Source organism: Capricornis sumatraensis, chromosome 2, assembly GCF_032405125.1.
Source record: "Capricornis sumatraensis isolate serow.1 chromosome 2, serow.2, whole genome shotgun sequence".
NCBI classification, from domain to species: Eukaryota; Metazoa; Chordata; class Mammalia; order Artiodactyla; family Bovidae; genus Capricornis; species Capricornis sumatraensis.
Window position 1 is genome coordinate 204,568,784 of NC_091070.1, and position 26,904 is coordinate 204,595,687.

The 26,904-nt window shown below is 37.2% G+C and overlaps 1 protein-coding gene across 2 annotated transcripts in view; it reads left to right on the forward strand.

The window, feature by feature from the left end:
* The window catches only part of FOXJ3 (forkhead box J3), a 145,723-nt gene that overhangs the window by 77,341 nt on the left and 41,478 nt on the right, over positions 1–26,904 (forward strand). For both annotated transcript variants that reach the window (XM_068963909.1, XM_068963910.1), the window contains exon 5: positions 20,653–20,736. In XM_068963909.1, coding sequence (XP_068820010.1) covers positions 20,653–20,736 — 84 coding nt within the window. The remainder of the gene's footprint in view (positions 1–20,652; positions 20,737–26,904) is intronic.

A 26,904-nucleotide genomic window follows, 5' to 3' on the forward strand; every position in this document is an offset into this window, starting at 1 on the left:
AACTTTGAAGACATTCCATTATCCTTGGCCTCTATTGTTTCCGGAGAAGAGTCAGCTGTCATTTATATATTTACATCTCTGTTTGTAAGTTGCCCTACCCCAACTTCACCTCCTCTGTGGTAGCTTTTAAGAATTTTTCTTTGGATTTAAATAGTCTGACTGATGTGCTTTAGTGTGGTTTTCTTTATTCTGCTTGGGATTTGCTAATCTGGGTGAATAAAGGGTTTTCATTCAAATGTGTGATATTTTTGGTCATTGTTTCTTTAAAAAAACGCATGGTCCCAATTTCTCTCCTTTGCTTTTAGTATCCAATTAAAGTATGATAGACTGACATTGTTTTGTAGACCATTGTAGATCATTGCTTTCTTTATTCGTTTTCCTTTGTTCTTTTCCTTTTTGTTCCTACGATTGGGTCATTTTTACTGATCTTCAAGATCTCTGGCTCGCTGACTTTATTCTGTCATATTTGGTGAGCATTTTAATTATTGGACTTGCTGATTCTTGAATTTTCATTTGGTCCTTTTTTGTGTGTGTTAAGAGAAAATTGATGAAATGAATTTAACCGTTTACTTTGATGCTGGAATATTAGGGCTTCTGTGTTGTCTCCAGCAGTCTGTAGACAGGAAACATGACTACAGGTTTTTGTTTCACTGTAAATTTTTATGTTAAGAAGGTGAGAGTGAAGTCGTTCAGTTGTGTCCTACTCTTGGCGACCCCATGGACTGTAGCCTACCAGATTCCTTTGTCTGTGGGATTTTCCAGGCAAAAATACTGTAGTAGGTTGCCATTCCCTTCTCCAGGAGATCTTCCCAACCCAGGGATTGAACTCGGGTCTCCTGCATTGTAGGCAGATGCTTTATGGTCTGAGCCACCAGGGAAGTCCCTTATTAAGAAGGTATGTAATACTGTCTTGATCTATACAGGGTTTAGGAACCCCCTGAATCTAATTCATTCTTTTTCTGATTTCTTATATCATCTTTGATGTTTTGAGATACTGGGTTTTTCTATAAAAGTAGGTATTGAGTTGGCCAAAAAGTTCATTCGAGTTTTTCTTACATCTTAAGGGAAACCCAAACGAACTTTTTGGCCAACCCAGTGATTAGAGTAAATGAGATTTTAAAAATATTTTAATGATAAATCATCTGGATTACTGTGTCACCTCCAATTGATTGCCTTCCTCTAATCTCTGCTTACTTCTGCTTCATTTATTACATTGCTGCTTTAAGGTGTGGTGCAGAAATAAATGTGCAAATCTATCTCTTAATACCACATTTTCAATTCTAGCCCTCAGCTTCGTGTCCCTGAACTTTATACTGATGCCATACTGCACCGGTTTTCTTGGATTTATGATGTAGTCATATTTGCCCATACTCTGCATTGTATCTAAGCAGTCTTTCTATTTTACTCATTCTTTAATGCCCAGCTCAGATGTCAGCATTATCTGAAAGGAGGTAACCTTACTTTTTCTGTTTCACCTTTTCCCTTCCTCCTTCCCTTCCTCTATCCCTTCTTTTTTTTCCTCCCTTCCTATTTTCACCTCTTTTTCTTTTTATTACCATAGTTCTTTGAATATACTACTATTACAGTTCCTGAATGATGTAGCTATCTGTATTTTGATCTGTTGCACCCAGTTGTGAGTTTTTTGTTGACAAGGCTTCTGTGTTTTTCATTTTCATAGGCCCATAGCAGCTAACATAATATTTGATAGATAGTAGATGATTAATAAAGGTTTATTGCAAAGAGTGATGTTTGTCTTTTCGTAGTTAACTAAGAAGTAGCTGTTGTAGTCTTCTCAAGGAAACTTCTAATTGTACATTAATTCTCTTGCTATTTTTTTTAAATTGGAGTTATAATTGCTTTCCAGCGTTGTGTTGGTTTCTGTCCTATATCAACATGAATCAACCGTGGGTATACACACGACCCCTTCCTCTTGAAACTCCCTCCCATCTCCTACCCCATTGCACTCATCTAGGTTGTCACAGAGCACCAGGTTGAGCCCCCTGCATCATACAGCAAATTGCCACTGGCTCTCTGTTTTATATATGGCAGTGTATGTTTTCATGCTACTCTCTCAATTCGTCCCAACCTCTCCTTCCCCTGCTGTGTCCACAAGTCTGTTTTCTGTGTCTGCATGTCTATTATTGCCCTACACATAGGTTCCTCAGTACCAGTTTTTGTTTTTTAGATTCCATACATGCATTAATATATGATATTTGTTTTTCTTTTTCTTACTTATTCACTCTGTATAACAGGCTCTAGGTTCATCCACCTCACTGGAACTGACTCAGATTTGTTTCTTTTTATGGCTTAGCAGTAGTCCATTGTACATATGTACCACAACCTCTTTATCCATTCATCTATTGATGAGCATGGAGGTTGCTTCCATGTCCTGGCTATTGTACAGTGCTGCAATGAACACTGGGGTACATGTGTCTTTTAGAATGGTTGTTTTCTCAGTGTTTATGTCCAGTAGTGGGATTATTGGGTTATATGGTAGTTCTGTTCCTAGTGTTTTAAGAAATCTCCATACCATTCTCCAAGTGGCCAAATCAGTTAGCATTCCCACCAATTGTACAAGAGGGTTCCTTTTTCTCCACATCCTCTCTAGCATTTATTGGTTGCAGGTTTTGTTTTTTTTTTTTAATCATGGCAATTCTGACCAGTGTGAGGTGATACCTCATTGAAGTTTTGATTTACAGTTCTCTAATAATAAGCAATGTTGAGCATTTCTTCACGTACTATTAGCCATCTGTATGTCTTCTTTGGAGAAATGCATGTTTAGTCTTCTGCCCGTTTTTTGATTAGGTTGTTTGTTTTTCTGATATTGAGCTGCATGAGCTCCTTGCATTTTTTGGAGATTAATCCTCTGTCAGTTCATTTGCAATTATTTTTCCCATTCTGAGAGTTGTCTTTTCATCTTGTTTATGATTTCCTTTGCTGTGCAAAAGATTTTGTTTAATTCGGCCCCATTTGTTTATTTTTGTTTTTATTACCATTACTCTAAGAGGTGGGTCACAAAGGATGTTGCTGTAATTTATGTCAAAGAGGGTTCTACCTATGTTTTCCTCTAAGAGTATTCTAGTTTCTGATTTTGCATTTAGATCTTTAATCCATTTTGAGTTCATCTTTGTGTATGATGTTAGCAAATGTTCTAATTTCATTCTTTTACACATCGGTGTCCAGTTTTCCCAGTACCACTTACTGAAGAGACTATCTTTTTCTCCATTGTATGTTCTCTCCTTTGTCATAGTTAAGGTGCCCATAGGTGCATGGGTTTATCTCTGGGCTTTCTTGTTTCATTAGTCTTTATTTCTGCCTTTGTGGCAGTACCATACTGTCTTGATGACTGTAATTTAATAGCTTTGTAATCTAGTCTGGAGTCGGAGAAGGCAGTGGCACCCCACTCCAGTACTCTTGCCTGGAAAAGCCCATGGACGGAGGAGCCTGGTGGGCTACAGTCCCTGGGGTCATGAAGAGTTGGACACGACTGAGCAACTTCACTTTGACTTTTCACTTTCATGCATTGGAGAAGGCAATGGCACCCCAGTCCAGTACTCTTGCCTGGAGAAGCCCAGGGATGGTGGGCTGCCGTCCATGGGGTCACACAGAGTCGGACACGACTGAAGTGACTTAGCAGTAGCAGCAGGAATGTTGATTCCTCCAGCTCCGTTCTTCTTTCTCAATAATGCTTTGGCTGTTTGGGGTCTTTTGTATTTCCATATGAATTGTGAAATTTTTTTGTTCTAGTTATATGAATAATGCCATTAGTAATTTGATAAGGATTATATTGAATCTGTAGATTGCTTTGGGTAGTATGGTTGTTTTCATAATATTGATTCTTCCACTCCAAGAACATGGTATATCTTTCCATCTGTTTATGTTGTCTTTGATTTCTTTCATCTTTGATTTCTTATTGTTTTCTATATACAGTTCTTTTGTCTCCTTAGGTAAGTTTATCCCTAGGTATTTTATACTTTTTGTTGCAGTGGAGAATGGGATTGATTCCCTAATTTCTCTTTCTGATTCCTCATTGTTAGTGTATAGGAATGCAAGTGATTTCAGTGTACTGATTTTGTATCCTGCAGCTTCATGAAATTTCACTAATTAGCTCCAGTAGTTTTATGATAGTATCTTTAGCGTTTTCTATGTGTAGTATGACATCTGCAAACAGTGAGAATTTTACTTATTTTCCAATCTGGATTCCTTTTATTTCTTTTTCTTCTTTTACTGCTGTAACTAGGACTTCCAAAACAATGAACAACAGCAGTGAGAGTGGGCACCCTTGTCTTGTTGCTAAAAGGAATTTAGCAACAATTTAGCAAGGAATCATAGAGGGATTTTTTAAATTTCTTCCTTTTCCCTGGTGGTTCAAATGGTAAGGAATCTGCCTGCAATGTGGAGGAGACCCTGGTTCCATACTTGTGTTGGGAAGATCCCCTGGAGGAGGAAATGGCAACCCACTCCAGTATTCTAGGCTGGAGAATCCCGTGGACAGTGGAGCCTGACAGGCTACAGCCTATGGGTCACAAAGAGTCGGACACGGCTGAGTGACCTACTCTATCCCTTTCTCTTTCCTTTGTTTATTCAGTAACCTGTTGGTTAATTAGAAACATACTGTTTAATCTCATATGTTTGTGTTTTTTACAGATCCCCCCCACCTGCAGTTGATATCTAGTCTCATAGCATTGTGGTCAGAAAAGATGCTTGATGTGATTTCGATTTTCTTAAATTTACTGAGGCTTGATTTGTGACCCAAGATGTGGTCTATCTTGGAGAACATTCCATGTGCATTTGTGAAGAAAGTGTATTCTCTGTATGGATGGAATGTCCTGAAGATATCAGTTAGGGCCATCTGGTCTAATATGTCATTTAAGGTTTATGTTTCTTTATTAATTTTCTGTTTTGATGGTCTGTCCATTGGTATAAGTGGGGTGTTAAAGTCACCTATTATTATTGTGTTACTGTCATTTTCTCCTTTTATGTTGTTAGTATTTACCTTATATATTGAAGTGCTCCTCCGTAGGGTGCATAAATATTTATATTTGCTTTATCTTCTTGGATGGATCCCTTGATCATTATGTAATGTCCTTCCTTATCTCTTATAGTATTCTTTAAGGTCTGTTTTGTCTGATATGAAGAGTGCTATTCCGGTTTTCTTTTGGTTTCCATTAGCATGGAGTATCTTTTTCCATCTTCTCACTTTCAGTCTGTGTGTGTCTCTTGGTCTGAAGTGGGTCTTCTGTAGACAATATTTGGGTCTTGTTTTTGTATCCATTCAGCCAGTCTGTGTCTTTTGGTGGAGCATTAAATCCATTTACATTTAAAGTAATTATTTATATATATTTTCCTATTGGTATTGTCTTAATTGTTTTGGATTTGTTTTTTTAGATTTTTTCCTTCTTTTGTGTTTCCTGCCTATAGAAGTCCTTTTAAAATTTGTTGTAAAGCTGGTTTGATGGTACTAACTTCTCTCAACTTTTGCTTGGCAAGTCTGTGAAGCTTCTGGTTTCTCCATCAATTTTGAATGAGATCCTTGCTGGGTAGAGTAATCTTGGTTGTAGATTCAGTGCCCGAGCACTGAAATAGCAAGAATACAGCAGATTTATTGAATAACCTAGGAGGAGGATCAGTTCAGTTCAGTCACTCAGTTGTATCCGACTCTTTGCGACCCCATGAATTGTAGCACACCAGGCCTCCCTGTCCATCACCAACTCCCAGAGTTCACTCAAATTCACGTCCATCGAGTCAGTGATGCCATCCAGCCATCTCATCCTCTGTCATCCCCTTTTCCTCCTGCCCCCAATCCCTTCCAGCATCATAGTCTTCCAGTGAGTCAACTCTTTGTATGAGGTGGCCAAAGTACTGGAATTTCAGCTTTAGCATCATTCCTTCCAAAGAACACCCAGGACTGATCTCCTTCAGAATGGACTGGTTGGATCTCCTTGCAGTCCAAGGGACTCTCAAGAGTCTTCTCCAACACCACGGTTCAAAAGCATCAATTCTTCAGCACTCAGCCTTCTTCACAGTCCAACTCTCACATCCATACATGACTACTGGAAAAACCATAGCCGTGACTAGATGGACCTTTGTTGGCAAAGTAATGTCTCTGCTTCTGAATATACTATCTAGGTTGGTCATAACTTTCCTTCCAAGGAGTAAGCGTCTTTTAATTTCATGGCTGCAGTCACCATCTGCAGTGATTTTGGAGCCCCCCAAAATAAAGTCTGACACTGTTTCCCCATCTATTTGCCATGAAGTGTTGGGGCCAGATGCCATGATCTTTGTTTTCTGAATGTTGAGCTTTAAGCCAAGTTTTTCACTCTTCTCTTTCACTTTCATCAAGACGCTTTTTAGTTCCTCTTCACTTTCTGCCATAAGGGTAGTGTCATCTGCATATCTGAGATTATTGATATTTCTCCTGGCAGTCTTGATTCCAGCTTGTGCTTCTTCCAGCCCAGTGTTTCTCATGATGTACTCTGCATAGAAGTTAAATAAGCAGGATGTAGTAATAATAAGGAGGATATAGTAATGGAATATCACTATTATCCTTCAGTTTTATGTGTTGGCCAAAGTATTGCATCTTCCAAAAAGATACAGTAAAAGTCTGTAGATGCCATTTAAGTCTAGTCGTTTTTTTTCTTTCCGTTTTCATTGAACATAGTTGCGAGTTGAGGTATTTTTTTTTCTGCTCATACTGACAGATGAAAATTGACACAGGAAAATTTTTTACTATTATCAGTAAAGTCAGAAGATGAATACAAAGACAGATAGCAGCACTCTAATTATGATGGTGAAATTGAGTTGATAATATTATAGATTAGTTTTCCCAAACCCAAGAAATACTGAGTTAGTGATATATTGCGTTGGCTAAGAAGTTCCTTTGGGTTTTCCAATACATTCCTGAATGAACATTTTGGCCAATCCAGTATTTTTAAGGACAAAAACATATATGCTATTCTCACCCATTTTATCCTTCAACGAGAAGGACTTCATCATGCAGCACTTTGTGACTAGAATGTGAATCTTCCCATTTTGCCCTTAGAAAGTCATGTTACAATATTTTTCATCTTTTAAGATGTTTGTGCACCAAAATTCACTTGTTATGGTTCATTTGTAGACACTAGGTTTCCTGGTGTATACTTAGGGCTGATTGTCATGATAACTCTATGAAAGAGAAATGAAAAAAGAGAATCAAAGGTTTGTTAATTAGTCCAAGATTATTGAACCAGATCTGGGATTTGAATTCAGGTTTGTGGGTTGATAGATCTTCTCTTCTGGATATCACATAACCTTCTAAATTTTGTATAAGTATACCTCGTTTTATTGTGCTTTGCAGATATTGCATTTTAAAGAAATTGATGTTTGTGTCAACCCTGTATCAAGCAGGTTTATTTAGCACCATTTTTCCAACAGCATATGTTCACTTCATGTCTCTGTGTCACATTTTGGTAATTGTTGCAGTATTTCAAATTTATTTTTATTACTTTATTTGTGATGGTAATTTGTGATTGGTGATCTTTGATGTTACTATTGTGATTGTTTTGGGGTACTATGAATCACATTCACATAAGACCACAAACTTAATTGATAAATGTTGTTTGTATTCTGTTAAACTTATTGCAGTTTCCTCCAATTTTCATTTCTCTTCTTCTCCTTGAGCACCCCTATTCCCTGAGATGCCAATATTGAAATTAGGCCAACTGATAACTCTGCAGTGGCTCCCAAGTATTCAAGTGAAGGGAAGAGTTGCATGTCTTTCACTTTAAATCAAAAACTAAAACTGGTTAAGCTTAAGGCTTCCCTGGTGGCTCAGTGATAAAGAATCCTCCTGCCAGTGCAGAAGACATGGGTTCAATCCCTGGTCCAGGAAGATCCCACATGCCTCGGAGCAGCTAAGACCTTTGTACCACAACTACTGAGCCTGGGAACTGCAGCTGCTGAGCCCTCGTGCTACAAGCACTGAAGCCTGTGCACCCTAGAGCCTGTGGCCAGCTCTAAGAGAAGCCACTGCAGTGAGAAGCCCGTGCACGGCAACTAGAGCGTAGCCCCCACTTGCTGCAGCTAGAGAAAATCCTGAGCCAGCGTAGCCCAAAAATAAATAAAATTTTTTAAAAATTTCACATTGAAAGAAAAATGATTAAACTTAGTGAAGAAAGCATGTCAAAAGCTGAGATAGAATGAAAGCTCTTGTGCCAAACATTTAACCAAGTTGTGAGTGCAAAGGAAAAGTTCCTGAAGGAAATTAGTCCTCCTTCACTGAACACACAAATAAATGATAAGAAAGCAAAGTAGTGTTAATATTGATATGGAAAAAGTTTTAGTGTATGGATAGAAGATCAAACTAGCTACAACATTCCCCTAAGCCAAAGCCTAATCCAGAGCAAGGCCCTAAGTCTCTTGAATTATATGAAGGCTGAGAGCTATAGGGAGGCTGCAGAAGAAAAGTTTGAAGCTAGCAGAGATTGGTTCATGAGGTTTAAGGAATGAAGCTGTCTCCATAACATGAGAGTGCAAGGTGAAGCAGCAAATACTGATGTAGAAGCTGCAGCAAGTTATCCAGACAGTCTAGCTAAGATAATTCTTTGTGATAGCAACACTAAACAACAGATTTTCAGTGTTGACACTGAAAATGTGTGACATCTTCCTTCTACTGGAAGATGATGCCATGTAGGACTTCTGTAGCTAAAGAGAAGTCAGTGCCTGGCTGCAAAGCTTCAAAGGACAGACTGACTCTCTTGTTAGGGGCTAATGTAGCTGGTGACTTTAAGTTGAAGCCAGTGCTCATTTATCATTTTGACCACCACAGTACATCTGACAACATGATTTACTCAGTATGTTAAACCCACTGTTGAGAAAGAAGTGTGTTTTGTAAGCATCTAGCTGCCATAGTGATTCCTCTGATAGATCTGGGCAAAGGAAATTGGAAGTGTTCTGGAAAGAGCCCAGCATTCTGTATGGTGTTAGAAACACGAATTCATTGGAAGAGGTCAAAATATCAACATTACCAGAATTTTGAAAGAGGTTAATTCTAACCGTCATGGATGGCTGTGAGGCGTTCTAGACTTCAGTGGAGAAGTAACTGCAGATGTGAAGTGGAAATAGAGAACTAGAATCAGAAGCGGAGCCTGAACTGCAAACTTTTGACAAAACTTAAATGGTTGAGGAATTGCTTCTCAGGGAGGAGCAAAGAAAATGGCTCCTTGAGATGGAATCTACTGCTGGTGGAGGTGAAGATTGTTGAAACAACAGCAGAGGAATCTAGCAAATTACATAAACTTGGCAGAGAAAGCAGCAGCAGGGTTTGAGAAGATTGATTCTAATTGTAAAGGAAATTCTGTGTGTAAAATCCTATCAAATAGCATTACATGCTACAGAGAAATAGTTCATGAAAGGAAGAGTCAGTTGATATGGCAGACTTCATGGTTGTCTTATTGCCACACAGCTACCTCAACTTTTAGCACCTACTTACGTTGAATAGTCAGCAGCCATCAGCATAGAGGCAAGACTTTCCCTCTGCCAGCAAAAAGATTATGACTACCTGATGGCTCAGTATTGATGGTTAGTATTTTTTAGCAATAAAGTATTTTTTAGTTAAGGTTGTACATTGTTTATTTTAGACATAATGCTGTTGCATACTTAATAGACTACAGTATAGTTTAATCATAACGTTTATATGTACTGTGAAACTAAAAAATTCATGATTTGCTTTATTGTGATATTTGTTTTAAATTGCAGTGGTCTGCAACTGAACCTGCAATACTGCTGAGGTACGCTTATAGTAGTTTTGTTGGAATTTAACATGGTGTATTACTTAGAGAAAATTTTATAGGGAGCTTGCTTAGCACTCAGTGAAGGAAGTGAAAGAGACTGATGTCAGTGTGACTTTGATAAGAGTTGAAGTTGTCTCAGCTCCTGAATCAGGTGAAACAAGTATGGATTTAGCAGACACAGATTTCAAAACAGCCATTATAAATATGTTGAAAGAATTAAAACATACTCTGATAATTAATGAGTGAAGAGAGAGGGAATTTGAATAGAGATGGAAACTAGAAAAAGAACCAAAGAAAAATTGTAGAGCTGAAAATACAATAACTAAATGAGTAATTTACTGAATGGCCTTAACAAAATATTGGATATACCAGAAGAAAAGATCAACTGATCAGGAACATCTGAGAATTATAAATGTATGTGCCCAAAAATAGAGCTTTAAGAAATCAAACAAAAATTATCAGAACTAAAAAGAGAAATCAACAAATCCACAATTTTTAAATTATGGTGTAGTTGATGTAGTGTATTAATGTAAGTTTCAAGTGTATCACATAAATAATAGTGATTCACAATTTTTAAGGTCATATTTATAGTTGTTATAAAATATTGACTATATTCCCTATGCTGTACAATATAGCCTTGTAGCTTATTTATTTTACACGTATACCCAGCAATGGAATTGCTGGATCACATGGTAGTTCTATTTTTAGTTTTTTGGGGGAACCTCCATACCGCTTTCCACAGTGACGCCACCAGTTTACAGTCCCACCAGCAATGTACAGGAGTTCCCTTTTTTTCACATTCTTTCAACATTTGTTATCTGTGGTCTTTTTGACGATAGCCATTCTGGGTATGAGGTGGTATCCTGTCAACATTTCCCTGATGATTAGCGATGTTGTGTGAACTGTTAAATTGACATTAATCTCTTCTAAATGATGAAATCTTCGAGGTGTATATTTTTTGACTAGAGGAATTAGATTAGGAAGAAAAAAACAAAGATACTTAGGAAGTTCCAAACATTTAGAAATTAATGTAGTTCTAATGTATCTCTGGGTTAAATAAATCATAAGAATATTAGAAAATATTTGAACTGAGTGATGGGAGCAGAAAATATAAAAATTTAAATATTTTTATTTGAAAAATCAGAAGGGTCCAAAACCCATTACTTTGAGCATATTTCTTAAGAAGTTAACAAATAAGAACAAGTTGAATCCAAAGTAAGTAGAAGAAAAGAAATAATAAAGGTAAATAAATAAGATAGAAAATAAACAAAAAGCAATGAAACAAGAAGCAACAATGCCAGTCTTACACAAATTCTTACCAGAAAACACAGGAATGAAGAAACAGTTCATCTCGTCAGCATCACCATGATGGCAAAGAAGTAACAGATCCATAGGCCAGTATCTTTGTGAACTTAGACCCAGTAATCTTTAACACAATATTAGCAAATTAAATTCATTGATATATAAAAGGGAAAATACATCATGAGCAGGAAGGATTTGTCCCAAGAATGCATTGCAGGTTGAAATTTAAAAACCAATTGATTTAACTCACTGTGTGAGTAGAAGAAAACTGAAAAATCATATCTCAAGGGGAAGCTAGGTATATAAAGGAATTTCCTTTATCTAAAGACATCTATAAAAAACCTACAGTTTATATCATATTTCATAGTGAGACACTGAATGCTTTTCCTCTGAGATTGAGAAATAAAAATGCTTGTATTCACTGTTACCATTGTTCTGTTAAAAGTTCAAGTCAATGGAGTAAGGCAAAGAAAAAAATAAAAGACATCCAGGTTGAAAAAGAATATTTCTTATGTATGCAAGTGACTTTATTGCATATGTAGAAAATCCTAAAGAGTCTATGGAACTAATAAGTGAGTTTCGCAAGTCATAAGATACAAGTCAGTACAGTTTTTTTAGTTTAATAAAAATTAAACTAAAATGCTATCAATTAATGGTTGGAAAATGAAGTTTAAAAGAAAAGCAGTTCAATTTACAGTAGCATCCAAAATAGTGAAATACTTTAGGGATACATTTTAATAAAATATATGCAGCCTATTTATTGAAAATTGTAAAACACTCGAGAGAAATAAAGCAACACCAAAGTAAATGGAACAATATAGCATGTTTGTGGAACAAAGGACTTGTAGATGTCCGTCTTCCCCAAATTGGTTTATAGAGTTAATGCAATCCCAATAAAAATCATAGCAGCTTCTTTTTTAGAAATGGACAGACTGATTCTCTTAGTCATATGGAAATACAAAGGACCTAGAATTGGCAAAACAATTTTGGGGGGCGGAAGATTGTAGGACTATAGTGCTTGATTTCAAGACTTTCTATATAGCTATAGTAATCAAGACAAAATGGTATTAGCACAGGGGTAGATGTGTAGATCAATGGAACAGAGTAGAGTTCAGAGGTAGACTTACATGTATATCCAACTGATTTTTGGTAGAGATGCCAGTGTAAATCACTGGGGAAAGGACATAGTCTTTTTCAAGAACTGTTTATATCTTGGTGGAAGAAAAATTTATATTGATCCTTAACCTCACACTTCCACAGAAAGTAAACAGTATATCTATCTCAGACAAAAGACTTGTTATTTAAAAAGTATAAAAAATTCTTAAAAATAATCAAAAGTCTTATATAACCTAAATAAACCATATGGTCACATTTATGAATGACTGCTTTGCAAAGGATGATACCTGGATGCCAGTAATCACATGCAGAGATGCCTGTCAACGTTATTCATGATGGCAGTGCACATAAAAATCACTGAGGGAAAACTGCACATCCCCTAGATGGTTGTAATTGGTAAGACTTAAATACCAAGTGTTGTCAAAGACATGGAGCAGTTCAACTCATATATTGCTAATAGTAGTAGAAAATAGTGTGACAATTTGAGTTCATGTGAAATTTTGGAAAATGTAAACCTATAATAATAGGAAGCAGATGAGTAGCTGTATGGGATGGAGGTGTGGGAACATAGGAAGAGGGATTGCTTGTTGAGCCACGTAGAGGAGCTTTTTAGGGTGATGAAAATGTTCTTTATTTTGGTATTGTGTGCATGTATATACATGTGTCAAAACTTCTTTAGCTGTATACTTAAAATAGGTGCACTTTATTTTTTTAAAAATATACTTCAGTAAACTTGATTTAAAAAATAAAACCAGGAAACTAAAAGTTCTTATTTTACTTGCTCTACTTAAACCTGTAGAAGTAGGCCCTGCTGTGGGAAGAAATTTGATAGAATGTGTGTTGATTGGCAATATTTAAGCAGTTTATTTTTTGTGAGAAATATTGTTTAATAAGGAAGAAAAAAGGTAGTTGCTTTTTAAAGGTAGCTGAAAGGGATTTTTGTGTGTGTAGGGTAAAATATAACAAAGGTTATATATAATATACAATATACAATAATATACAATATAACTACCATTGTAGTTAAAGTGGCATTAAGTGGCATTAAGTCCTTAATATTGTACCATCACCATCATCCATCTCCAGAAGTTAGTCATCTTCCCAAGCTGATCTCTGTACGCGTTAAACATAGTTCCATGTCTTCCCTCCCCCAACTCCTGGCAACCACCACCACTTTCTGTTTCTGTGACATGGACTTCTCTAGGTACCTCCTGTTTGTAGAATCACACAGTATTTTCCTTTTTTTGACTGATTTATTTCACTTAGCATGTCTTCAAGGTTTACTTATAGCATGCATATGTCAGAATTTATTAAAGAGTGAATAATGTTCCTTTGCATGTATATACCTTATTTATGTTTATCCATTGACACTTGTGTTGCTTTCACGTTTTAACTATTGGGAATAGCTTGCTATGAACATGATGGTACAGATATCTGTTCAAGTCCCTGCTTTTGATTCTTTTGGGTATATATAGCACCTTGAAGTGAAATTGATTGATAATATGGTAATTTTGTTTAATTTTTTGAGCAGTTGCCAAACCATTTTCCACAGTAGGTGTACCACTTTACATTTCCACTAGCTGTGCACAAAGGTTCCAGTTTCTCCCCATCACCACCAACACATTATATTGTTTTTTGATGATAGGTATCCTAATGTGTGTCAGATGGTGTCTTGCAGTTTTGATTTGCAAAGGGGAATTTTCAGTCCTTCAATTCAAACTGGTGATTTCATAGATGAAACTCAGATAATAGGTTAGCAAGAGCCACTGGGTAGAAGATTTTGCAACTTCTTTTGTGAATCATTTCAGTTGTTTTTGCATTTGAGCATTCAGGATTTTTTGTTTGTTTTGGTTTTATAAAGCATAGATGATTTATAAGATTGTAGATTGTGTTAGTTTCTGGTGCACAGTAAAGTGATTCAGTTATGCATGAATTTTTTCATTATGGTTTATTACAGAATATTGAATATGATTCCCTGTGTTATCCAGTAGAAGCTTGTTGTTTACCCATTCTGTATATGTGCAAAGTTGCTTCAGTTGTGTTCCACTGTTTGTGACCCCATGGACTGTAGCCCACCAGGCTCCTCTGTCTGTGGGATTCTCCAGGCTAGATTATTGGAGTGGGTTGCCAAGCCCTCCTCTAGGAGATCTTCCTGACCCAGGGTTCAAACCCATGTCTCTTACATCTCCTGCATTGGCTGGCTGTTATTGCTAACCCACCTGGGAAGCCCCCATTCTCTATATGTCATAGCTTGCATCTACTAGTCCCAAATTTCCAGTCTAACTCTTCCTTTCCCCTTCGCCCCTTTGGCAACCACGAATCGGTTCTCTATGTCAGTGAGTCTGTTTCTGTTTTGTACATAAGTTCATTTGTGTCATATTTTAGATTTCACATATAATTGATATCATACGGTGTTTTTCTCTTTCTGACTTCATTTAGAATGATAATCTGTAGGTCCATCTCTGTAGCTGCAAATGGCATTATTTCACTCTCTTTTTGTGTGGCTGAGTAATATTCTGTTGTACATATACACCACATCCTCTTTATCCATTCACCTGTCAGTGGGCATTAAGGTTGTTTCCCTGTCTTGGCTATTGTGAATAGTGCTCCTATGAAATTTGGGGTGCATGTATCTTTTCAGACTTTTTCTGGATATATGGGCATTCAGGGTTTTGTCTTAAGTTTTGAAAAAGTAATTGAAGTTTCAGACCATGATTTTTTAAATCATTATAACTGGGCTCAAACACATCTTTGTTAGTCAAAATAGGAACCATTACAATCAGTACATTTTGCCAATGAGAAATAAGTTTGTTTATTCCTATAGTGTAAAAATCCATGTTTCAGAATTCAACGGAATTCTTGGAAAGCATTTTCTGCTTCCTTTTGGTTGTGAAAATGTTTTCCCTACAAAAAGTTGTTGAGCTGCTTGAAGAAGTGGTAGTCAGTTGGCAAGAGGTCGGGTGAGTATGGTGGATGAAGCAAAACAAAACTTCGCAGCCCAGTTCAACTTTTGAAGCGTTGGTTGTGCAACATGCTTTTGGGCATTATCATGGAGAAGAATTGGGCCCATTCTGTTGACCAGTGCTGGCTGCAGGTGTTGCAGTTTTTGGTGCATCTCATCAGTTTGCTGGGCATGCTTCTCAGATGTAATGGTTTTGCCAAGATTCAGAAGGCTGTAGTGGTCAGACAGGCAGCAGACCACCAAACAGCGACCATGACGTTTTTGGTACAGGTTTGGCTTTGGGAAGTGCTTTGGAGCTGCTTCTTGGGTTGGCCATTGCTGGTTGTCAGATGGAATCCGCTTTTTGCTGCGTGCCACGATCCATTTCAGAAGTGGTTCATTGTTGTTTTGTAGAATAAGAAAAGATGACACTTCAAACCTGGTTTTTCTGATTTGCAGTCAGCTCATAGACACCCACTTACTGAACCTTTTCTCCTTACCAGTTTGCTTCAAATGTAGAATGGTCGACATTGAGTAGTTGTAAGAGGATCAGCTTCGATGATGGCTTGCAGTTCAGTTCAGTCGCTCAGTCGTGTCCGACTCTTTGCAATCCCATGAACTGCAGCACGCCAGGCCTCCCTGCCCATCACCAACTCCTGGAGTCCACCCAAACCCATGTCCATTGTGTCGGTGATGCCATCCAACCATCTCATCCTCTGTCGTCCCCTTCTCCTCCTGCCCTCAATCTTTCCCAGCATCAGGGCTTTTCAAAAGTGTCAGCTCGTCACATTAGGTGGCCAAAGTATTGGAGTTTCAGCTTCAACATCAGTCCCTCCAATGAACACCCAGGACTGATCTCCTTTAGAATGGACTGGTTGGATCTCCTTGCAGTCCCAGGGACTCTGAAGAGTCTTCTCCAACACCACAGTTCAAAACCATCAATTCTTTGGTGGTCAGCTTTCTTTATAGTCCAACTCTCACATCCATACATGACTACTGGAAAATCCATAGCCTTAACTAGACGGACCTTTGTTGGCAAAGTAATGTCTCTGCTTTTTAATATGCTGTCTAGGCTTGCAGTTGGTCATTGTCAACTCCAGTGGCCAGCCACTGTGCTCCTCCTCTTCAAGGCTCTTGTCTCCTTTGCAAGACTTCTTGAACCACCACTGCACTATATGTTAGCAGTTCTTGGGCCAACTGCATTGTTGATGTTGAGAGTTGTCTCTGCTGCTTTATGACCCATTTTGAACTTGGATAAAAAAATCACTTGAATTTGCTTTTTGTCTAGCATCATTTCTGTAGTCTAAAATAAATGTAAAATAAATAGCAAGTAATAAATCATTGGTAAAAAATATAAAGAGAAATGCACGTTAATATGATGTATAACATAACCACATTTGTTTAAGAATGTATTCCAATATCAAATGGCAAAGTTCATCAGTGCAAAACCGCAATTACATTTGCACCAACCTGATAAATACATAGTGGATAGGGTTAGGCTTATGAACAAGTTGTTTTCTCTTTTGCTGATCTATTTGTGATAAATTACAGCCAGTCATATTTTGTGTGGAAGGACAGATACATATTTGTTTTTGTAGTTTTATTAAAATGTTTAATAACAAATCAATGTAATGTTTGGACAGTAAGTGGTTTCTCAGATTAATACAAATATACATACTCATACAAAACAAACTAAACACTGAAATTTATCATTTCCATGAACAGTGATTTAAACTGTAGTCCATTGAATTTGAGTATTTTTCTTTCTGCTTCACTTTCAACTTTAGTAACAGCTGGGTGTAGAACTTTTTCTTACTTTGCTTATTTTGAGAACTGCCAGCCTGAACCACTGGAGAAGGCAGTGGCACCCCACTCCAGTATTCTTGCCTGGAGAATCCCATAATGTGGATGGATAATGTGGATGGAGGAGCCTGGGGTCGCTAAGAGTCAGACATGACTGAGCGACTTCACTTTGACTTTTCACTTTGATGCATTGGAGAAGGAAATGGCAACCCACTCCAGTGTTCTTGCCTGGAGAATCCCAGGGACGGGGGAGCCTGGTGGGCTGCCATCTATGGGGTCGCACAGAGTCAGACACAACTGAAGTGACTTAGCAGCAGCAGCAGCAGCCTGAACCATAGTTATGAAATTGTTGTTTTAATTTTTAGTGCTTAATTTCTGTATTTTACATTTTACATGGTTCTTGGCAAGTTTACGTCAGGTCTAGTAGGCTTATTAGCTGAAATGCAGTGACCACTTAGAAAAGATAATGTGGAAGAATGCCACAGTATGGCTGTGTAGCAATGCCACAGTATGGATGTATGTGAAGTGAGATACACTGCCTAGATTAGGGCCTGGGGAAGCCTGATGTTATACCCTGTACTTGGCACAGTGTGCATTATCTTCTCTTTACCCCCATTCTAACCCATGTTTATTGAGTATTTGCTCTGTGTCTGATGTGGTATCTGGCACTGTTGATATAGAAATGAGTTTCTATACTTTAAGGAATTTTTAGCCTAAAAAGGATGTGCTGTATGTACATATGTGAGTGTGCTCTAAGTCACTTCAGTTGTATGTGACTCTGTGACCCTAGGAACTGGAGCCTGCCAAACTCCTTTGTCCATGGGATTCTTCAGGCAGCAATACTGGAGTGGGTTGCCATGCCCTCCTCCAGGGGATCTTCCCAACCCAGGGATCGAACCTGAGTCTCTTATGTCTCCTGAATTGGTAGGTAGTTCTTTACCACTGGTGCCACTTGGGAAGCCCCATAAATACTATAGAGAGATCTTGTAGAGAGAGAGATGAATTCTTGAGTATTGTAAAAGGATCAGAGAAGGATTCCTTTAGATAACATCTGAGCTAACATTTGAAGGTGGACTATGAGTTTGTCAGTGGTAAGGTAGCTGTTATAGGCAAGGAGATCAGCGTGTAGGACAGGCACAGATGCATGAAGGAACATGGTGTATTTAAGAAGATATATGCAGATAATTCATGTGGGACACCACAGTTGATAGATGAAAGCTGCACTTCCCCTCATTGTCAAATTCCAGTTTCAGTTCAGTCGCTCAGTATCTGACTCTTTGCGACCCCATGAACTGCAACACACCAGGCCTCCCTGTCCATCACCAAATCCTGGAGCCCACCCAAACCCATGTCCATTGAGTCGGTGATGCCATCCAACCATCTCATCCTCTGTCGTCCCCTTCTCCTCCCACCCTCAATCTTTTCCAGCATCAAGGTCTTTTCAGATGAGTCAGCTCTTCGCATTAGGTGGCCAGAGTATTGGAATTTCAGCTTCAGCATCAGTCCTTCCAATGAACACCCAGGACTGATCTCCTTCAGGATGGACTGGTTCTATCTCCTTGCAGTCCAAGGGACTCTCAAAAGTCTTCTCCACACCACAGATCAAAAGTATCAATTCTTCGGGACTCAGCTTTCTTTATAGTCCAACTCTCACCTCCATACATGACTACTGGAAAAACCATAGCCTTGACTAGATGGACTTTTGTTGACAAAGTAACGTCTCTGCTTTTGAATATTCTGTCTAGGTTGGTCATAACTTTCCTTCCAAGGAGTAAGCGTCTTTTAATTTCATGGCTGCAGTCACCATCTGCAGTGATTTTGGAGCCCAGAAAAATAGTCAACCACTGTTTCCACTGTTTCGCCATCTATTTCCCATGAAGTGATGGGACCAGATGCTGTGATCTTAGTTTTCTGAATGTTGAGCTTTAAGCCAACTTTTTCACTCTCCTGTTTCACTTTCATCAAGAGGCTCTTTAGTTCTTCACTTTTTGCTGTAAGGGTGATGTCATCTGCATATCTAAGGTTATTGATATTTCTCCTGGCAATCTTGATTCCAGCTTGTGCTTCTTCCAGCCCAGCATTTCTCATGATGTACTCTGCATATAAGTTAAATAAGCAGGGTGACAATATACAACCTTGACATATTCCTTTTCCTATTTGGAACCAGTCTGTTGTTCCGTGTCCAGTTCTAACTGTTGCTTCCTGACCTGCATACAGATTTCTCAAGAGGCAGGTCAGGTGGTCTGGTATTCCCATCTCTTTCAGAATTCTCCACAGTTTATTGTGATCCACACAGTCAAAGGCTTTGGCATAGTCAATAAAGCAGAAATAGATGTTGTTCTGGAACTCTCTTGCTTTTTCCATGATCCAGCGGATGTTGGCAATTTGATCTCTGGTTCCTCTGCCTTTGCTAAAACCAGCTTGAACATCTGGAAGTTCATGGTTCACATATTGCTGAAGCCTGGCTTGGAGAATTTTGAGCATTACTTCACTAGCGTGTGAGATGAGTGCAATTGAGCAGTAGTTTGAGCATTCTTTGGCATTGCCTTTCTTTGGGATTGGAATGTTGTCATTCGATTATCATTGTCAAACATTGCCTGGAAAAGCAACTTGGGAAGACTAATTAAATAATAGAGGCCAAGATTAAACTTGATTCTAGTCCTGGCTCTCAAATTCTTGGTTGAACAGACTTTTATTTTTCTAAGCTTGGATCTCCTTGTTCATATATGTGGAAACTATATAATATTTGCTTTTCCAGATACTTTTCGAGGAAGTCAAAATTTGAGGGGCTGGAATACAGTGGGTCATCGACATGTATTTTTGAAAGAGTGGTCTGAGAACTTGTATCAAAAAGTAAGAGAGAATGAATAGTTAAAATTAGAATAAACAATAAAAGATACATGTATAGACCATTGCTTCCCAGGGTACACTTATTGTATAAAATGTGATCAAGAAAGTTGTTTTAGGAAATGTTTCACTTACTTGTTTAGTTTTCCTGAGGTCCCAGGTTCCAGAAACTACACATAAGATTCTGGCGACTTCCCTGGTGGTCCAGTGGTTGAGAATCCTCCTTCCAGTGCATGGGACGTGGGTTGGATCCCTTGTCAGGAACTAAGATCGCACATGCCATGGGGCAGCTAAGCCTGTACGCCACAACTAGAGAGGCCTTGTGCTGCAGCGGAGCCTGTGCGCTGCAATGAAAAGATAGTGACGCAGCCAAATAAATAAATAAATATTTTTAAAAATTCTATAGGCATTGCAAGTTATTACTGCAGGGAAAAGCAAGGAAGCTGGAAGGGAAAAGACCATAAAATAGCAAATTAAAAAGTAAAATTAAGGGGGAAAATTAAAAGAAACATTCTCTTACCCTTGAATGTCATGTGCTGTAGTAATGATCACATATGTTCAAGTAAGATTTAGTATATGTACATTTTAAATGTCTTTGGATGGTCATTTTCTTGTTTTTATTTGGCTGTGACATATTTCTTTGACTTGGCTTCTTCAGATTGTGATCTTTTTAATCGTTAATGATTAGTTATAGACGGACTTCTTTTCTTATGTAAACGTTTACTTTTCCCAGTTGAAAATTACTGTTTCCTATCATTCTACTCTCCCATTGTATCTGCCGAATGTTTTCTTTTGAAGCACAGGATTGTGAAAGTCCATTTTTAATGTTACAGAATTGCTGTAATATACTGTTAATGTTTGTTTCTTTACCTTTAGGGGTCCTATTGGGCAATAGACACCAATCCGAAGGAAGATGCGCTGCCTACTCGGCCAAAGAAGAGAGCACGATCTGTAGAACGGGTAAAAAGCTCTTTATCACTAGTTTAGTGTGATGGGGTTATTATTTTGGAAATATAGATCTTAAAAATTCATTTCTGTATAATACTGTAATTTCCAGTATTACGTTAAGTATAACTGTAATGAAGGTAATATTTTACTTGGGTGACATTTTCTGTTTTTTCAAAACACTTTAAGACTTATTTGATCCTGACAGCTCTTGAGTGAGGTGGGCAGTTTAGCATCAGGTAAAAGGGTTTTTGTTTGTTTATTTGTTTTGTAATGAGGGCACAGCTATCTAACTGAAGGTTAAATCCAGGGCTCTTAATTTGCTACTCTTCCCTCTCTGCATCATTGAGGATTGGTTTTATGTAACAAAACCATTCCCTTTCACTGCAGATAATCAGTCTGATTATATTGAATTTTCCTGATTATCCTCAAAATGCCTTTTCCTGATTCCAACTATGTAATAATTATTTTGTACACAAATCTGTAAGGACCTCAAGCTGGGCTTAAATTGGGATTGGATGAGCCATGAGGTAGGGCAGCAATGGGATTTAGTCAGGCTTATTTATGGTGCCAGCAGAGGGAATTCAAGTACTCCAGTTACTAAGCTTTGCAAAATTAAAAGTGAACTCTCAGGTCAGAACCCTTTTTGGCTTTTTATAAACCAAAATTTAAAAAGGTTTATATTGATGGTATAGTCTTCTGGTAATAGAGTTTTAAGGCTGAGACGATGCGCTCTGTACGTAATGGCTTGAGAGGGAATGACCTTCAGTTATTGCTGTCCAGCTTTTTTTTTTTTTTTTTAAAAAAGCGACTTTTTTTTCTGTATCCTTTTAAAAATTTGTATTCTATTTTTAAGTTTATTTTTTGTTAGAGGATAATACGGACTTTAATTATGTGAAAATGTAGAGAACACAGTGTTTAGCATCTATTGCCAGAATTTGAAGGAAGGGGAGAAGAGTCCATGTCATTTAACCCAGAGCATTAGCACCGATGATTTTATTTTGAGGCTGAAGAATTGTGTTCTCTACCATTTGCTCTCTCCTTCTGAATTTCCTGGAACTTGAATATTTTTGGAAATTTGAATTGGTAGTTGGGTTGACAACTGGGCATTCTGTTTGGATATGAAGCCTGGCTTTTATTCTGTTACCTTGTTTCATAATTCTTAGAGCAGTAGTTCTTTATTTCTAAGAGCACTTTTTTTTTCCTGAAGACCAACCATATTGTCAGTTTTATAATGGAAGTCTACGAAAATATAGTATTCTGATTACAGAATTATATTTTATATACTAAGTATATGTTTTTGCATGTGTATTTGAGCATGTATTTTCTATATTTATTTTCTGTTTATATTTTTATCTTTTAAATTTAAAGCATTTAAAAGATCCAACAATTTGCCTTTGTAATATAGTTCCATAAAATATCCAGTACCAGAGCCTTTCAGTTAGCATAGTATGCTGCTGTTAAGTCACTTCAGTTGTGTCTGACTCTGTGCGACCCCATAAACGGCAGCCCACCAGGCTCCCCCGTCCCTGGGATTCTCCAGGCAAGAACACTGGAGTGGGTTGCCATTTCCTTCTCCAATGCATGAAAGTGAAAAGTGAAAATGAAGTCGCTTAGTTGTGTCTGACCCTCAGCGAACCCATGGACTGCAGCCTTCCAGGCTCCTCCGTCCATGGGATTTTCCAGGCAAGAGTACTGGAGTGGGGTGCCATTGCCTTCTCCGTAGTATAGTATACTGATACTTATTTTTGCCTGAGCTATGTGTTGGTTGCTACTGTAGGAGAGGAGCCTAAAGAAAGAGAACAACTGTGAGCAGAGTATGTCTAATCAGGGAGACAGATGTTGTTTAATACAGAGTACAAGCTCTCACAAATACTCTGAAAGGTAATATTTTTACAAAGCATAATTTTGTGCCCTGATAAACTGTTGTGCCTGTACTTTTTTATTTAGAGGGTTTTGGGGGAGCAGGTAGTATTTTTATTAGGACACAGTTTGTATTTAAGTAGTTATTGGGTTTTATCTAAGGGAGTACCTAAGATAGTCAAATAGTGAGTATGATTGTTAAACATTTAGAACTTTTTGTCAAAAACTAAACATGACCTATAGGTTGAAACTTGAAAGAATTTTAAAATGTAGATGGTAAATATGTTGACATCCCTGAAAGCTTGTTAAACTTCTGAAATGTTATTTCTTTGTCCATGTGTAAACATCAGAGTTCTGTGTGAAATATTAATATATGTCACACATTTTTGAAGAAAGAAGAGCTTTTAATGTAAGAGAAGCAGTTTTTAAAAATGCACGTAACAGTATCTTTATGTCTTAAAGGAAAAGTAAAGCCTGATTGTTATCTCCAGCCTAGTATTCTTAACACAATTGTCTGGACTGTCTTCCTGTTCCCTCCATTTACTTGAATAAACCTCTGTTCTCTTTTGTCCATTGTGGTATTACTTTTTTCTTTTCTTAATCCTTGATATCAATAAGTGCCTTTCATTTTCCTTTCTCTGTTTTCTTTCATCATCTTACCATGTTTTCTTTATTCATCATGAAGTAGACATGAATACCTAAAAAGAATTATTAATAAAGTTTAGCATGGTGAAGATGAATGGGCTCCATGACTAGGATTCCTGTGTTTTCCTTCTGGCCTTACTATTTACATCTTTTGTGACTTTTGGCAGATTGTTAGAATTTTTGAGCTTCAGAATCCTCAGCTGTAAAGGGAAAGGATAGAAGTCTTAACAGCTGCCATGGACTACGTGTGTTCCCCTAAATTCATATGTTCAAACCCTAATCCCAGTGTGATGGTATTTGGAGGTGAGGCCTTTGGTAGGTAATTGGATCAGGACTGTGAAGCCCTCATGAATGGGATCAGCATCGTAATAAGAATAGGCCAGAGAGCTGGCTAGCTCTTTTCTGCCATGTGAGAATACCAATGAGGATACCTGCAAAAGAGCTCTCACGAGAACCTCACCATGCTAGTACCATGATCTTGGACTTCCAGCCTCCAGAACTATGAGAAATAAATTTCTGTTTTGATAAGCCACCAGTTTATAGTATTTTGTTATAGCAACCTGAACTAAGATAACAGCATAATAAAAATATAATTGAGTTTATGTGTAGAAGTTAAGAATTTTATGTATATTAAATTATTAATTTTTATAGTAAATCCAAATAATGAAAGTGATAGACACAGATATTAAGTTGTCCAAGGGTACAAAGGACAGTAGTAAGTACTAAGGCCAGAATTATGAACTCAGTCTGCCTTAAGAGTTTCTGCTGTTTACAGTTGCACTATATTGCTGCTGTGCTGAAGATCATAGCACTCAATCAGATTTCTTTTCATCTATACATATCTTTGGAGAAGGCAATGGCAACCCACTCCAGTGTTCTTGCCTGGAGAATCCCAGGGACGGGGGAGCCTGGTGGGCTGCCATCTATGGGGTCGCACAGAGTAGGACACGACTGAAGTGACTTAGTAGTAGTATACATATCTTATTATGAGATAATGGGCTTTATTTACTTTTGGATCTGAATACTAATTTTTTTCTTTAATGCTATTTAATAGTATTTTTAAGTAAGTTGATATACAACATTATATTAGTTTCAGGTATATAACATAGTGATCCAATATTTTTATAGATTATACTCCATTTAAAGTTATAAAATAATGGCTATATTGCCCTGTGCTATACAGTATATCCTTATTGCTTATTTATTTTATACATGGTAGTTTCTATCTCTTAATCCCATACCCTTACCCTGCCCCTACCTTCTTCATTCATCTCACTGGTAACACTAGTTTGTTCTCTATATCTAAGAGTCTGTTTCTCTTTCGTAATTTATTTTTGTTTGTTTTTGAGATTCAGCATATGTGATGACATAGAATGTTTATCTTTGTCTTTGACTTATTTCACTAAGCATAATACCCTCTGAGTTCATCCATGTTGCTGCAAATGGCAAAATTTCATTCTTTTTATGACTAATATTCCTTCATATACACACACATTTATATATATATCTCATTTCTTTATCCAGTCACCTGTTGAGGGACACTTAAGTTGCTTTCATATTTTGACTGTTGTAAATAATGCTGCTATGAACGTTGGGGTGCATGTATCTTTTCAAATTAGCATTTTCATTTTCTTCAGGTATATACCCAGGAGTGGAATTGCTGGATCATATGGTAGTTCTTTTTTATTTTTTGAGGAACTTTCATATTATTTTCTATAGTGGTGTACCAATTTACAATCTCACCAGCAGTATACTAGGGTTCCTTTTTCACCATATCCTTGCCAGCATTTGTTTGTAGACTTTTTGATGATAGCCGTATTTACAGGTACGCAGTGATACTGTGATTTTGATTTGTGTTACTCTGATGATTGATTACTTGTTAAGCATTGTTTCGTGTGCCTGTTGTTCATCTGTTTATCTTTTCTGGAAAAGTGTCAGTTCAGATCTTTTGCACATTCTTTTAATTGGGTTGTTTGTTTTTTTGATGTTGAGTTGTTTGAGCTTGTTTATATATTTGGGGTAGTAACTCCTTATTGGTCACATTATTTGCAAATGTTTCTCATATTTAGTAGGTCGTCTTTTTGTTTTGTTGATAGGTCTTGTTTGTTTACTTTTGTTTTTGCCTTAGGAAACAGACCCAATATAATAATGCTATGATTTATGTCAATGAGTGTTCTACATATAGTCTTTCCTAGGAGATTTATGTTTTTGGTCTTACATTTAGTCTTTAATCCATTTAGAGTTTTATTCTGTAATAGATTTTAAGTTTGTATGTGATGTAAGAAATGTTCTAATTTCTTTTTACATGTAGCTGTCCAGTTTTCCCAGTTTTTCATGTATTGAAGAGACTCTTCCATTGTACAGCATATTCTTGCCTCCTTTATCATAGATTGATTGGCCATAGGAGTGTAGGTTTATTTCTGGGCTCTGTCTGTTCCATTGATCTGTATATCTGTTTTTGTGCCAGTGCCAGGCCATTCTTGTGACTGTAGCTTTGTAGTATAGTTTGAAGCCAGGGAGTGTGATTTCCCAGCTTTGTTTTATTTTTCCCCCTCAAGATTGCTTTGGCAAGTTAGGATCTTTTGTGGTTCTGTATAAATTATAAGATTAGTTATACTTCTGTGAAAAATGTCATAGGTATTTTGATAAGAATTGCATTAGGGCTGTAGATTGCTTTGGGTAGTATGGTTATTTTAACAATATTAGTTCTTCCAGTCCGAATACCTGGGATATCTTTGCCTTTCTTTGTATATATCCTTAGTTTCCTTCAGCAGCATTTCATAATTTTCACAGTATATGTATTTCAGTTCCTTATTTAAGTATATTTCTATGGGGTCGCATAGAGTCGGACACGACTGAAGCGACTTAGCAGCAGCAGCAGGTGTTTTTACTGTTTTTGATGCAATTTTAAATGGCGTTTTCTTGCTTTTTCTTTCTGATAGTTCATTATTGGTGTAAAAAAGCAACAGATGTCTATATATTAATATTGTATCTTAAAGCTTTACTGAATTCATTTCCTAGTTGATAGTTTTTTTTTTTTTTCTTGCTACAGACTTTAGGGTTTCTATATATAGTATGATGATATCTGCAAATAGTGACAGCTTTACTTATAACCTTCCAATTTTTTCCTGTCTGATTGCTGTGGTTAAGACTTCCAGTACTATATTATATAAGAAATGGCAAAAGTGGGGATTCTTAGCTTATTCCTGATTTTAAAGGAAAGGTTTTCAGCTTTTCACTATTGAGTATTGGCTGTTAGTTTGTCATGCATGGCCTCTATTATGCTGATATATTCTTTCTATACTAACTCTGATGAGAGATTTTATCATAAGTGAATGTTTAGCTTTGTCACATGCTTTTTTTGTGTGTCTTTATATTTTGTTGAATTTGGCTTGCCAATATTTTGTTGAGTATTTTTGCATCTATATTCATCAGAGATACTGGCTTGTCATTTTCTTTTTTTGTAGTGTCTTTGCCCAGTTTTAGTTAACCAGATCTCATTTTAAGAGAACCCACCACATTTAATCTATACCTATATATGCATACACACATATATATAATTCTCATAAATACTATTACAAATGACAACAAATTACTATGTAATTAAAGCAACATGTTAGAGCAAGCAGTGGTAACTAAAGTGACTCGAAGTAGAAAATGCTTCTGTGGGAAAGC